At 49.9% G+C, this 13,146-nt stretch overlaps 2 protein-coding genes across 3 annotated transcripts; one reads left to right on the top strand and one right to left on the bottom strand.

Annotated features, from left to right (window-relative positions):
• Positions 1–169: 169 nt before the first annotated feature.
• Positions 170–8,427, bottom strand: Mrpl10 (mitochondrial ribosomal protein L10). The gene is given in 5 exon segments (NM_001109620.1): positions 170–1,290; positions 2,022–2,166; positions 2,380–2,544; positions 4,827–4,996; positions 8,331–8,427. Coding segments are annotated over 5 exon segments (789 nt in total). The 5' UTR covers positions 8,383–8,427; the 3' UTR covers positions 170–1,033.
• Positions 970–13,125, top strand: Lrrc46 (leucine rich repeat containing 46). 2 transcript variants are annotated; one of them, XM_087570759.1, is made up of 9 exons: positions 970–1,183; positions 8,812–8,876; positions 8,965–9,070; positions 10,649–10,757; positions 11,216–11,262; positions 11,509–11,618; positions 11,778–11,847; positions 12,132–12,277; positions 12,697–13,125. In XM_087570759.1, the coding sequence occupies exons 2-9, from the start codon at positions 8,855–8,857 to the stop codon at positions 13,056–13,058; spliced, it is 972 nt and encodes a 323-aa protein (XP_087426885.1). In that variant the 5' UTR covers positions 970–1,183; positions 8,812–8,854; the 3' UTR covers positions 13,059–13,125.
• The last annotated feature ends 21 nt before the right edge of the window (positions 13,126–13,146 follow it).

Below are 13,146 nucleotides of genomic sequence, written 5' to 3'. Positions count from 1 at the left end.
GTTCAGACCTGGAGACTCGGCTGTAACACTTGTTCTTCCAGAGGACTCAGGTTCAACCTCCCACCCACATGGTGGCTCACCACCACCAGGAACTCTAGGTCCAGATCAATGCCTTCTGACCTCTGTGGGCGCCAGGCACACACATGGTACACAGATATAAACGTAGGCAGTTTGGTTTTTTTAGACTTATTTATTTATGTCTGTGAGTACACAGTATCTGTCTTCAGACACACCAGAAGAGGCATCAGACCTCACTACTGATGGTTGTGAGCCACCATGTGGCTGCTGGGAATTGAACCTAGGTCTTTTAGAAGAGCAGTCAGTGCTCTTAACTACTGAGCCATCTATCCACCCCCTTAGGCACAGTTTTACACATAAATCTTTAAAAAGAAGTCAATAAAAGGTATTTTATTTTTATTATGAAGCCCAGCACACCCGAAGGGTGGAACACCAAAGTCTGAGCCAACCAGGACCCACTCGTGAGTAACTTTATGAAGAAGTTCTACTTTGAGAATTTGAGGCCTCAGAGAACCGAATTCAAGACCTTTTCCAGAACTCAAACTCCTCTGTGGTTTCCTGAATGTAGGGACTAAAGGAGCTGGCATCTGTGCTTGGCACAAGATTCAGCAGGTGCCATTCACAAGTCTTCCTAACTGGTGCACCATGGCATGAGCAACCAAGAAGGTGGGCTGGGAAAACAGAGCAAGGGATAGTGGGCGAGGAGCTGGGCAAGACGGTCTCCATCCTCTCTGCCTTGTGCCAGGAGAACTGAAGGAGACTGCTCCTATCGGGTCCCTAGTTGGAACAACTAAAGACAGTGATCAGTGAAACCGAGGACATTGGGCAGCCTCACTATGGAATGGAATTTCTCTGTATCATCAAGAGGCCTGTCCCCAAGGAGGTCATTGTGAATGAGAGCCAAGTCACACAAGGCCACTCCCACACTCCAAATTCTTTTAGATCTCTGCCAGACAACAAGACAGACAACAGGGACAAAGTGTGTTTATGGGCAGAGCAGGGTAAAGCAGGTCAGCTAGGAATCTGGAGCAGGGTCCGGAGGATGTGGCTTCCCCTCGGTTGACGTAGCACAATCTCCCTCGTGCTGCTGTCTGACGTACTGATCCAACAGGGAGGTCAGCTGGACAGGTTGGTGCTGAAGCAGGTAGCGGGTCTGGGCCGTGAGGTGAGTAAGCCCCCCCACCAGCTCCCCCTGTAGCCGGTCCAGGCTGGGCAGCTTGGCATACTCTACGAACCCCTGCCTGCTGAGAATGGTGTCATCAATGCAGCCACCTGCAAGAGCAGAGGGTCAGCAGGCTCCCTGCAAACGTCCTTCTTGAGAAACATCATCCGAACCCAAGAGTCTGCTCCCCATGCCTTCCCCCCTCCCACTTGGTCTTAAAATCAGAGCCACACTTGCGCCTCAGCCCACAGTTGGGAATCCACCCTTCTCCTCTCTCCTTGAAAACATGCATAAGCCTCCACCAAGTCTCAAACCCCCTAACTTCAGTGGCTCGTAAACGTCTCTGAAGACGCACAGTGCTGACGACGGTTGGAGGAGCGGCCCGCACAGCACCGCCAATGGTCTGACACTTACAAACCAGGAGGATGGGGCACTGCATACTCTGTGTGGTTAGCAATGAAACAGTGCGAAAGAAAATCATGGGGGTTGAGGATTTAGCTCAGTGGTAGAGCGCTTGCCTAGGAAGCGCAAGGCCCTGGGTTTGGTCCCCAGCTCCGAAAAAAAGAAAAGAAAAAAAAAAAGAAAAAAGAAAATCATGGAGTGTGTGCTGGGGTATTAAATACAGGTTCCCAGGAAATCTGAATTTTCTGGGGTCACAGGCACAATGAACCCCAACACACATTGGTCACAGCTCTGTACCTCAGCTGAGATACTTTTTTCTTATCTCAGATAAGGGGGGGGCACATCTCTTCCAGCACCACAGCGCAGGTGCTGAGTGCCACCCTCAATCCCCACCCAACCTACTGTGGCCCAGCTCTACCAGGCAGGGCAGCCCACTCACCCAGCAGTGGCAGGAAAGGAACGCTCTTTAAGATCCGCACCATTTCCTTCACCTTGGGCTCTTCACTGACCAGCAGCAGATTGTGTCCAACAAAAAGGGGTAGCAGGTTTTGGTATTTGGAATCTTCTAGAAAAGGCTTTAGGACCTGGGTTCACAGAAAGAATGATTAATGGAGGACAACAGGATTCTTAGTCACAGGCTGTGCCAAGCTGACTGCAACCCAAGGGTCTCCTCAGCCCCCACCCACAGTTTAGGCTCTAGGGCAGCTGGCCCAGGCTGCCTAGACAGAAGTTGGAAGTGCCCTGTGTGGGCAGCCAGCAGGCATGAGAGAAGACAGGCCTGAGCCAGGCCACCCTACCTGGCTGGGGAAGACTTTGATGAAGATCTTGTGTTTCCGAAGCTGGTGCCTCAGGAGAAGCTTGTCCTCTGCACTCAAGGCCACGTTCTGACAGACAGCTATCATTCGGTTGTCCCGAAAAACTGCTGCTATATCTCGACGCAGGAGCCGGATGAGGCCTGACTCCTGTAGCAGGAAGGAATGAATGGCTGAGGAGACACGAAGGTGGTCTGGCACCCTCCCTTTCCCCACACAGGCAACCGAGTGCTCAGTGATGCCAGAATGTGTAACAAACTGGAGAACGGGTAGGGGAGCTGGACCTGATGCCTACAGCATGGAGCACCCCCACCATAACCCTTCTACTTCCCCTAGAGGACTGCAGGTCTCAGAGCAGTGTCTGCAAACTTCAGAGCACTGACTGTTCTCCAGATACCTTGTCAGGAAACCTGTGCTATCATATTTAACAAAAGTTGCTTCATTATAGACTGTAGTAATACAAGCCTGTAAAGCTAATTCTAGCTACTCAGGAGGCTGAGGCAAGAAAATCAGAAGTTCAAGGCCTGCTTGAGCTACAGAATAAAAGAAAAGGCCGAAATTTGAAATTGAATTAAAGGCTCTCTCAAGAGAAAAGTTAAAATAAAGGCTCAGGAAAATTTGTCTGCAGGCCCCTTGTCCAGTATGTGGTTCAATGCCTAGTATGACAGGGGTACTGAAAGATGGCTCAGTGGGCAAAGACACTTGTCATCAAGTTGTCATCAAGTCTGGAGGAAATGAGTCTGGTCCCTAGAACCCAGGCTTAGCAGAAAGTGCCTTTACCTCTCTAGCCGAGGACTCCATTTTCTTTTTTAAAAAAAATTATGGGGCTGGGGATTTAGCTCAGTGGTAGAGCGCTTACCTAGGAAGCGCAAGGCCCTGGGTTCGGTCCCCAGCTCCGAAAAAAAGAACCAAAAAAAAAAAAAAAAAAAAAAATTATGTGGGGCTGGAGAGATGGCTCAGCGGTTAAGAGCATTAACTGCTCTTCCAGAGGTCCTGAGTCCAAATCCCAGCAACCACATGGTGGCTCACAACCATCTGTAATGGGATCCAATGCCCTCTTCTGCTGTATCTGAAGACAGATACAGTGTACTCACATACATAAAATAAATAAAATAAATCTATATGCATGTGTGCACCCTATGTATGCAGTACCCTAGAAGGACATTACGGACAGTTATGAGCTGGCTTGTGTGTGTTTAGGATCCACCCTAGGTCCTCTGGAAGAACCAGTAACTGCTGAGCTGTTTCTTCATGCCGCGCTCCCCCCCCTCCCTAGCTGAGGACCGAACCCAGGGCCTTGGGGCCTTGAGCTTGCTAGGCAAGCACTCTACCACTGAGTTAAATCCCCAACCCCGCCTTTTTTTTTTTTTTTAATTGAAGACAGGGCCTCCTTATAGTCTGAGATGGTCTGAAGCTAATTAAGTAGACAAGGCTAGCCTAGAACTCATAAGCAATCTTCTTGCTTCGGCCTTCTGAGTGCTAGAATTAAAGGTATGTGCTGCCCCACCCAGTTTGTTTGCTTGCTCAAAACAGCTTGTCATCTAGTGCCAACCGGCCTTGAACTCCCTATATGGCCAAGGGGGACCCTGGACAACTGATCCTCCAGCTTCCACCTCCTAACTGCTAACATTGGAGGCTTGTGACACCACCCCTAGCAGCTTCTATCACCGCTCAGGGAAAACATGGAAGCTTTGGCTCCTTTAAAGCAAGAAAGAGTGGGGTGTGGTAGCTCACACCTGTAATCTCCACATCCCCGAGGCTAAGGTGAGAACACATGAATTCAGCAACTGAGGAGCAGGGTCCTATGACTCCATGCCTCAAAAAAAAAAAAAAAAAAAAAAAAAAAAAAAGCGAGTGAAATTGCGCCCACAGACTTGTAAAGCTTCCAGATGCTTTTTTGGGAGACAAGTAAAAACTACAGAAAATGCAGACGGCCCAGGCAATGCAGAGTATGGCACCAATGCAGAACCAAGTTATATTTTACTATAAAGGATCTGGAATGGGTGAGAGACTCAGAGAGTAAAAGTGCCTGCCGTGAGAGCCTGACAATCTGATTTCAACCCCCAGAACTCACGTAAAAAAGCCTGAGGTGGCCCCACACATCTGCAATCACAGCGCTCTTGCGGTGAGACAGGAGAACTGACCAGAAACTTGTGGGCCAGTTAGGATCATGAAACATGGCAGAAACAAGAGACTACAAGCTGTTAAGAGAGAACTGAAAGTTGCCCTCTGTCCTCCACCCATGAGCAGAGGCAAGTGTACACACACACACACACACACACACGCACACACACGCACACACACGCACACACACACACTATTTGAACCTTGGGCTCGAGGTGGGAAGGTGAATTGTTGACGTGAGTAACCACAGGGCTTCGAGTCCAGCGTCACCAGCCCACTACCAAGTAACATGCACTGAGCTGCCTTACCTCCTTGGGGGGCTTGGGAGGAGGAGGCAGGCATCTCGGGCTGACGGCAGGTCTGGGAGGAATATACTCAGTTATAGCCATTAGCTTCTGACGCTGAAAGTGCATGACTCGACGGTGGCGGGTCACGGCCTTGGAGCCATGGCGCACAGGCTGGAGGGTAGGCAGCCAACCTGAGGGGAGATGGCAACATAAGATACAGCTTCTTGGAGGACCTAGCTTGTCTTCAACCAACAAAAAGAACACCTCCACTTCCACAGAGAAAGGCATGGTTCACAGAGCTAGACATGGCACACACACAAAAAAGCTCTTCTCCTTTTAGTGGGTGACCCTAGCAGGCTCAATGCCTTAAGACACTCCTTTCTCCAGGTTTCTGATGCTGTTACTTCTTGTTTGTTTGTTTGTTTTTAGACAGGATCTCATATTGCCCAGGCTGTCTTGAACTCACCGCCCACTCCCCGTGTGCTGTCTTTAGGACTGTGGGTGTATGTCACTATGCCCGCTTTAAGCGTGTTGGGGATTAAATACAGGGCTCCACGCACGCTGGCCAGCACTCTACCAAGTAGACTCCAGACCCAGCCCTCTACAAGCCCTCTTTACATATAGCCCTAGAATTTTAAAAGATTTTCTTTTTCACAAGATAAAGTCTTTTAAAAGTACAAAGGAGGGGTTGGGGATTTAGCTCAGTGGTAGAGCGCTTGCCTAGGAAGCGCAAGGCCCTGGGTTTGGTTCCCAGCTCCGAAAAAAAGAACCAAAAAAAAAAAAAAAAAAAAAAGTACAAAGGAAATGGAGAGCCAGGAAGCGCGTGCACACTGTAATTCAAACACTTAGGAGGCAAAGGCAGAATTGCCATTAGTAAGACGCATTACAAGACCACCTCAGAAAGAAAAAAAATGTTTAAATTAACAAATAAAGCATATGGGGAGAGGATTAAGAAAAACCTTTCCTTAAATGGCCAAAGAATAAATATTTTAAGTTTGGGGGTTTAAATAGTCTGTCACTCAACTCTGCTAAGAGAAGCCATAAAAGCCTAGGCATGGTTGGGGCTGGAGAGATGGCTCTGGTTAAGAGCACTTTTTTGCTCCTATAAGAGAACCTGAGCTCACTTCTCAGCACCTATATGATGACTCCCAAGCCCCTGTCATTCCAGTTCCAGAGGAGCTAAAGCCCTCTTCTGACACCTGCAAGCACCAGGCAGAAATGTGGGGTGTGCCTGTGTGTATATGTAATCAAAACACAAAATAAATTATTAATAATGATAACCTAGGTTATCATTAATAATGGTGGAACACGCATATAACTTAGCACTCAGAAAACAGAGGCAGGACTGCCCCAAGGTTAAGGCCAGATTAGTCGACAAATGTATGCCTTTGAGCTCTATGCCAGCCAGTGCTGCACTGTGGGCCAGTGAAGATGACGAGGCAAGCTGGGCATGGTGTGCACGTCTTCACTCTTAGGGCTCTGGAGTTAGAGGCAGCTGTATCTGAGTGCCAGGCTGGCTGGGAACGCACAGGGAGACCGGCTGTCAAGACACATAAGTAAGATGTACAAAAACCAACCAACTAACTGAAAACCAGTGCCCACAAACAACTTGTAACAACGAGTCTGTGCTCCAGTAAAACTTTAATCATAAAACAGTCATCTGGGCTGGGACTGCAACTAAGAGGGACAGAACTAGTCTACCTGCCCAGCCCAAGGTTCCATCGCTAGTAGCAAGAAAAATGGAGCAAGTGAAGGAAAGCTAATCCTCGCTTTAAGCGGCAGTTCTTGAAGCACAAACCTCTCCATCAAGCCACCAACGTCAGCTTTGCCTGGGAACCTACATACTTTCCTGCCTGTTCTAGGCCTGTGAAATCCAAACCTTGGTAGTGGGATCCAGCAAGTTGTATTTTAATAAACCCTCCCCATAATGATGTCTCTATCCCATGGCTCTGAGGCTCTTAACTTGAAGCAAGAAGGGGGTAATAAAAACATATTACAACATCCTCACAACTCTCCCAAAAAAGTCTTCAGGTCGGATGTGGTGGTGAACGCCTATGATCCGAGTTCCCCATTAAACTCAGTAATGTGAGACCTTGACTCAAAATGCAAAATTAAGGGCCTGAGAGATGACTCATCCAGTACAATTAATGCACTCACCACCAAGCCGGACAGTCTGAACTCGACCCTTGGAAACCCCTATGGTAGGCAAGAGGCATGTAAGCTGCCCTCTGACTTTTTTGTGCCCAATGGCACAATCTTGCTGACAGGAAAAACTTGAAAGGCCCCTCAGGGGCTGGAGAGAAACCTCTGAGCACCGGCTGCTCTTCCACAGGTCCTGAGTTCAATTCCCAGCAACCACATGGTGGCTCACAACCATACATGCAGGCAGAACACTATATACATAATAAATAAATAAATCTTTAAAAAAAGAAAGAAAGAAAGGAAGGAAGGAAGGAAGGAAAAGGCCCCTCAGCAACTAAGGAAATACGCCAAAGCTCTGAGCCAAAGTGACTCTCCCTGACATAAAGACCAACAGTGTAGGTTCTCAGGGAAAGGAGCAGCTAGAAGACTCAAGGGAATATGGAAGATTGCCAAGGTGAGAGGTTTTTATTGTTAAGGAGCACAAGGTCTATTAAGAGTGCCTTTGGAATGAGACGGAACTGGATTTTAGGCTCCACTCTAACTTAGTGTTATTAGCTGGTCCAAACTTCCGTGTGCTTTTCTGTAAAGAGGGGTTAATAATGCCTCCCTCGGTGGTTAAGAGCACTGACTGCTCTACCAGAGGCCACGAGTTCAATTCCTAGCAACCACACGGTGGCTCCCAACCATCTGTAATGGGATCTGATGCCTCTTCTGGTGTGTCTGAAGACTGCTACCATGCACTCCTATACATAAATAATTCTTAAGAGAGTAAAAATGCCTTCCTCTCAAGGGGCCTTTGCTTTGAAGCAATGAGCGTAAAACATTCATTACAATCCTACAGTTTGGTGTCAAGTTTGCTCCCTAAGTGCCTAATGCATGCCACTTGCTAGCTCTCCGTGAAGTTTAACATCGCAGACGAGACAAGTGCATCGGCAAAACTAGACTGAATTGACTGAGCGGGAATGTCAATAATCAAGATACAAGCAAAAGATTTTACCGAGGAACCTGCTTTATGGAGAGGGTAGTTGGGAGAAGACCCGAGTCTGTGTTTGGGCTAAGACCTTAAGAAAAACTACATACAATTTCTGGCAAGGACTCTCCGGGGTCAGGAGTAAGAACTGAGCGAAGGGTTAGAAAAATCCAAAGCGGAGTCCTGGGGTGTAAGAATAAACAGTTTTGGTGACAGCGTTGCTATGATTCCCAGTTTGGGGGGCGGAGTTGTGGAAGGGATGTCACAGGCTGGTAACTGGACCCAGTCAAAGTGGCAGGGTCTCCGAGAGCTGTCGACGGCCAGGGATTACGGGAAAGGTCAGAAGGAAAGGAGGGAGGCGAGGGCTAGAGAGCGCCAGCCTGTGTGCAGTGGGGCCCTGGGCCACTCCTTACCCGCCCGGGGCGGGAGACCTCCTCGGAGTATGCAAGCCACCGCCGCAGCCATCCTTACAGGAAGTTCCCATGAGTGTTGTCCGGAGGCGGAAGTAGCTAAGGATTGTGGGGCATCAGTGAAAACCCAGGGCCGGAAACAGCGGGCGTGCCGCCGGATGAAGCAGCTATCCGCATGCGTAGAGCTGGGTCTGTGGTGCCCGCCCTCGCTCCTCCCCACCCCCCCGCCCTGGGTCCGTCAGACCTGGCGTCCTGTCTCCTAGCAACGACGCGAGCCTTCAAGGAACGGTTCTTTTTCATCGTTCTGGTCCTTTCAGTTTAAGGCCAGTAAAGCCACGCCACACACCTGTAACTCCAGATCCTTCGCTCCTATTTACTCCTATCTTCCACCGCACCCCCAACAACCCTCAGAACCCCCTGTCCTTATCTCCTTAGTCTTCCCTCTAACCTGGGTTCAACCCTCCCAACCGTCTAACCTTCACAGCTTTTCTTCGTCGATCTGCCTCAAGCAGCCGCTGTTTTAGATCATGCCAGGAGACAAGCAGGAAGGTGAGTTGACGGACAGAACAGTTGGTCAACAGGAAGGTCGGGTCTCCAAAAAATGAACACAGGTGACAAAAGGCTCGTCTTTCCCCAGCTAAGAATGCTACCCAGAAAACCGAGGAAGGTGTCCACATTACTGAAGCCCTTATCACCAAGCGGAACTTGACCTTCCCTGAAGATGAAGACCTGTCAGAAAAGATGTGAGTGGACGGGAAGGAAAGGGTAATAGAAAACGGAAACACTGATGTTCAGGTTGCTGAGCTATACAGACTTCGCAACTCATGATTGTCTCTTAAGTTATTCCATGCACCGATCAGTATTACTTTCCAATTGGTTTTTACTCCTTAAAGACGATTTTTCGTACATCCTCAGCTGCCTTGGAGGCCACTACTACTTAGCAAACCCCAAAATTCTCCGCCCAGTTCCCAGTCTGGCCTCCCCACACTGTTGTTGCCCCAGTGATTGTTATAAATGATAAATCTAGTTACTCCCTGGTAGAAACTTCCTCAGCAACCTATTACAGCTAGAATAAAATCCAAAAACATAAACCAACCTTACAGCCACGCTCCACAAGTGTGCAATTTCTCATACTGTGTTCTTTTTTTTAAAATATTTTTAGTATGTATGCAATGCATATCTGCCTGCAGCCAGAAGAGGGCACCAGATCCCATTACACATGGTTATGAGCCACCATATGGTTGCTGGGAATTGAACTCAGGACCTCTGGAAGAACAGCCAATGCTCTTAACCTCTGAGCCACCTCTCCAGCCCTCACACTATGTTCTTGCCCCTTGTTAGTCAGAGCAGTTTGACATCACCTGAGAGCTTGGCTTGCTAGAAATGAAGAATTTCCACAGGGTATATAGCTCACTTGACACATTGCTAAGAACCACAACTGGCTGTGGTGTAATCCTGACACTCGAGAGGTCGTGGCAGGAAGATCTGAAGTTCAAGACCATCCTCCTCAGCTACATAGAAAGCCTGAGGCCACCCAGGGCTACACGAAGCTCTCTGCCTTTAAGAGAGAGAAAAGAAGATACCCGTCTCAAACCTACTGAATTAGAATCCAAATCTTCCGGTACCCAAAGGATTCACAGGCACAAGACCAAGACAGGCTGGATTAGCGCATGCATGCACTGTTTGCTCTGCTTGAAATGCTTCCTTGTCCCCTTTCCCTTGCCCCTCTCATTGCCTCTGCATTGGTCACCTTCTCTAGGAAGCTCCTGATCCCCCCCAGTCTGGAGTTGGTATACAGCTCAACTCTTAGTTTCTTGTACCCACCTCTGGCATCCACTTGTCATAGACATCTCCCTGGTTTCCCTAATAATGATGGGCAAGGACCTATGTCATTTGTCTGGAGGCTGCTCAGTAAATTTGGAAATAATGAGAGTAAGAATAGAAGTGATTTTCCTTCCATGATCATTCAAAAGGGAGAAAGGTCTGGCCAGGAGACATGAGAGTATTTCTGCATCTATCCTTATCAGCCTTGCTTCCACCAAGGAAAGCTTCTCTTGTTCTGAATCTCTAGGAAGCATGAAGAGCCACCAACCAGTTATCCAGAGGGCTTGTGCTTGGCTTTTTCAGTGCCACCACTGGAGAGCCATGTGTCTGAAACCAGCCAGTCTCATGACTTAGACTAGTGTCTCAAAGCTGTCCTTGACATCTCAAAGCCACTCAGCCTTCCTCCTTTCCTTGAAACATGTCCTCTTCTCTCCCTCCTATCTACTGAAGGCCACAGGTATGAACCCTAGCATAGCACCCTGCTTACTGTCCTCCAGGTTTCACACTCTCGACGATCTGGAGACTGTCCGCCTGGATGGGGAAGGGATTACCTGTATCGGGAATTTAGAGCGTCTCCGGAATATTCACAGCCTTTACCTGCAATCGGTAAAGCCCTCCCCAACCCCCTACCCCACACTTCCGTCCCCTCCCTGCTGTGCACTTAGTCTGTCTAATCTGAAAACAGCTGAACAGCTTTGTTTGCATTTCTGGTGTTTTGGTCAGGAGAACATTCCCAAATGAATCAGGAATTCTCCTGAATTGAAGCACTGATTTCTGGCTGGGTGGTGGTGGCACACACTGTTAATTCCAGCACTGGGGGGGTGGGGCGCAGAGTCAGGCAGATCTCTGAGTTTGAGGCCAGTATGGTTTACACAGTGAGTTCCAGGACGGTCAGGGCTACACAAAGAAACCTCATTTCAAAAACACAAAGCAAAAAGACTGATTCCTACCCCATCTTTCCTGAGCTCCTGAGAGTAGACATGCTCTTAGACCTTCATCCCCTTCAAAAGACTTTCCACCCAGCTGCCTTACTTTGGTTTCCCCACCCTGGTTTCTTCCTGCAGAATAAGATCCAGCGCATTGAGAACTTGGCGTGCATCACCTCCCTGCGGTATGTGGGACCAACGCAGGGAAGGAGTAAGGGGTGGGTGGCAGATGGCAAGAAACTGGCTACACCCCTAGAACTGGCTTGGGCTCTCTGAGTCTGGCCCTGCTTCCCTCACCCCACGAGACTTTGAGTCCCCACTTGTCAGCCGGCAGGGAGCCTAGGTACCTGGTGCCTCCTCCCACTTCCGTCCTCCTCCTCCAGCAGTCCTGTAGCTCAGCCCTGTCTCTGTCCCTCCCTTCTCCCTTGCAGCTTCCTGTCTCTGGCAGGAAACCAAATCAGGCACGTGGAAAACCTCCTTGACCTGCAGTACCTCCAGTTTCTGGACCTTTCTGAGAACCTGATAGAAACACTGAAGCTAGGTAGGAACACCTTGCCCGGGTACACGCAATGTGTCCTACGTGGGGTCCTCCTCCCTCTCGGCTCCAAGCTCCTTGTGATTTTTGCTGTAGTCCCCATGCCTGTCTCTCTTGGCGGGTGGTACAGAGCAGGCATGAGACCCCATTCTTTCTGCCATACAGATGAGCTCCCCCAGAGCCTTCTCATTCTCAACCTGTGTGGAAATCCCTGCACCAACCAGGATGGCTACAGGTGAGGAGGGACAGAAGGTGAGCTGAGTGTCGCCTGTGCTCTAGGCAGCCACTGTCAGCCTGCAAGTCCTCATACCCTCTGCCCCTAGACTTGAGTCTGTCACCTTCCAGTCCCATATCCAGCACCTCATGGGAGTCAGCCCGTTGCTCTTTGAGGCTGATCCCAGGCCCATCTCCTAAAGTTATTCCCGTCCAGGTATGGGCACTACAGCATGTCACGGTCCCCTCCCAGGTCCCACAGCAGGGATGCCCTCGTGGGTAGCCTCTGCTCCCCCTGCCTTACAGGAAGATGGTGATAGGAGCCCTGCCGCTGCTCCTGGACCTGGACAAGCAGCCTATACTGGAGCGGTGGACCTCGGATGAGGAGGACAAATCCTCGGACGAGGAGGAGGAGTTTCCAGAGCTCAATGGCCCCTTCTGCGCAGAGCGAGGTGACTGTGACTGTCTCCACACCTTGCCATCTCCCCAGGCTCGCACCGCCCCAGGAGACTGGGGAGCACACCACACTGTCCTAGGCAGCTAGTTCTGTGGAGGGATCTCTCTGCAGCTCTGCGGTCTCCTCCACCCCAGGCCCTTCTTGTTTCCAGAGTGCCACTCAGGATGGTGGGATGTGTCACCCTCCCAGCATGGCACAGTCCCTGGGGGTTACATGCTCACTTTCCATCAGTCTCAGGGCCACCTGCTCTCCACAACAGTGAGGGAGTGCCAATGATCCACCTCTGGCTGGATCAGGACAGGATCTAACTAGGGGATGGATACTCCTTTTACTGGGGATGGCAAGTGGTTTACCAGGGACATCCCTGAGCCCAAGGCCCTCAGGCTGAACCCAGGACTACACCTCTCCCCCCAGGATTCTTCAAGGACTTGGAGCAGGAACTGCATCAGCATCAGGAACGCAGGCAGCAGGCTGCCCTGACGGAGCACTTGTCAAGGATGGAGACACAGCCTGTCCTCACAGACCTGCCCCTGCTGCCTGCTGTGCCCATGGCTGGGGACTGCAGCCCTGCTGTCACTGAAGAGCCCGGGAAGGAGGCAGCCCCTAAAGCTACCTCTTCAACCCAGATGGCCTCTTCTACCAAGAAACAGGTTCCCAGGAACCAGAAAGGCTCTGTCCAGGCAAGGAAGGGGGCTCTAGCAGCCACAGCATCCAAGACCTCTCTGGCTGCAGCTCCCAGCATGACAAAAAGTACAAACAAAAGAGGCACAAAGTAACGCACAGCCTCTACTCACAGGCCTCCTTCCCAGGTCCTGCCCCAATAAAGCGTCTCTGGGCTTGGAATGCGTTTCATGTTACATGGGG

The sequence above is a fragment of the Rattus norvegicus genome, chromosome 10 (assembly GCF_021556685.1).
Source record: "Rattus norvegicus strain SHRSP/BbbUtx chromosome 10, alternate assembly SHRSP_T2T, whole genome shotgun sequence".
Lineage (NCBI taxonomy): Eukaryota > Metazoa > Chordata > Mammalia > Rodentia > Muridae > Rattus > Rattus norvegicus.
This window is presented reverse-complemented; position numbering and strand designations above follow the sequence as displayed.

Excerpts from the sequence above, each read along its gene's own strand:
- Lrrc46 (XM_087570759.1), top strand. The coding sequence starts at position 8,855 with ATGCCAGGAGACAAGCAGGAAG. Across the intron at positions 11,263-11,508 it reads GCGTGCATCACCTCCCTGCG|CTTCCTGTCTCTGGCAGGAA; the intron begins GTATGTGGGACC and ends TCTCCCTTGCAG. Across the intron at positions 11,619-11,777 it reads GATAGAAACACTGAAGCTAG|ATGAGCTCCCCCAGAGCCTT; the intron begins GTAGGAACACCT and ends TCTGCCATACAG.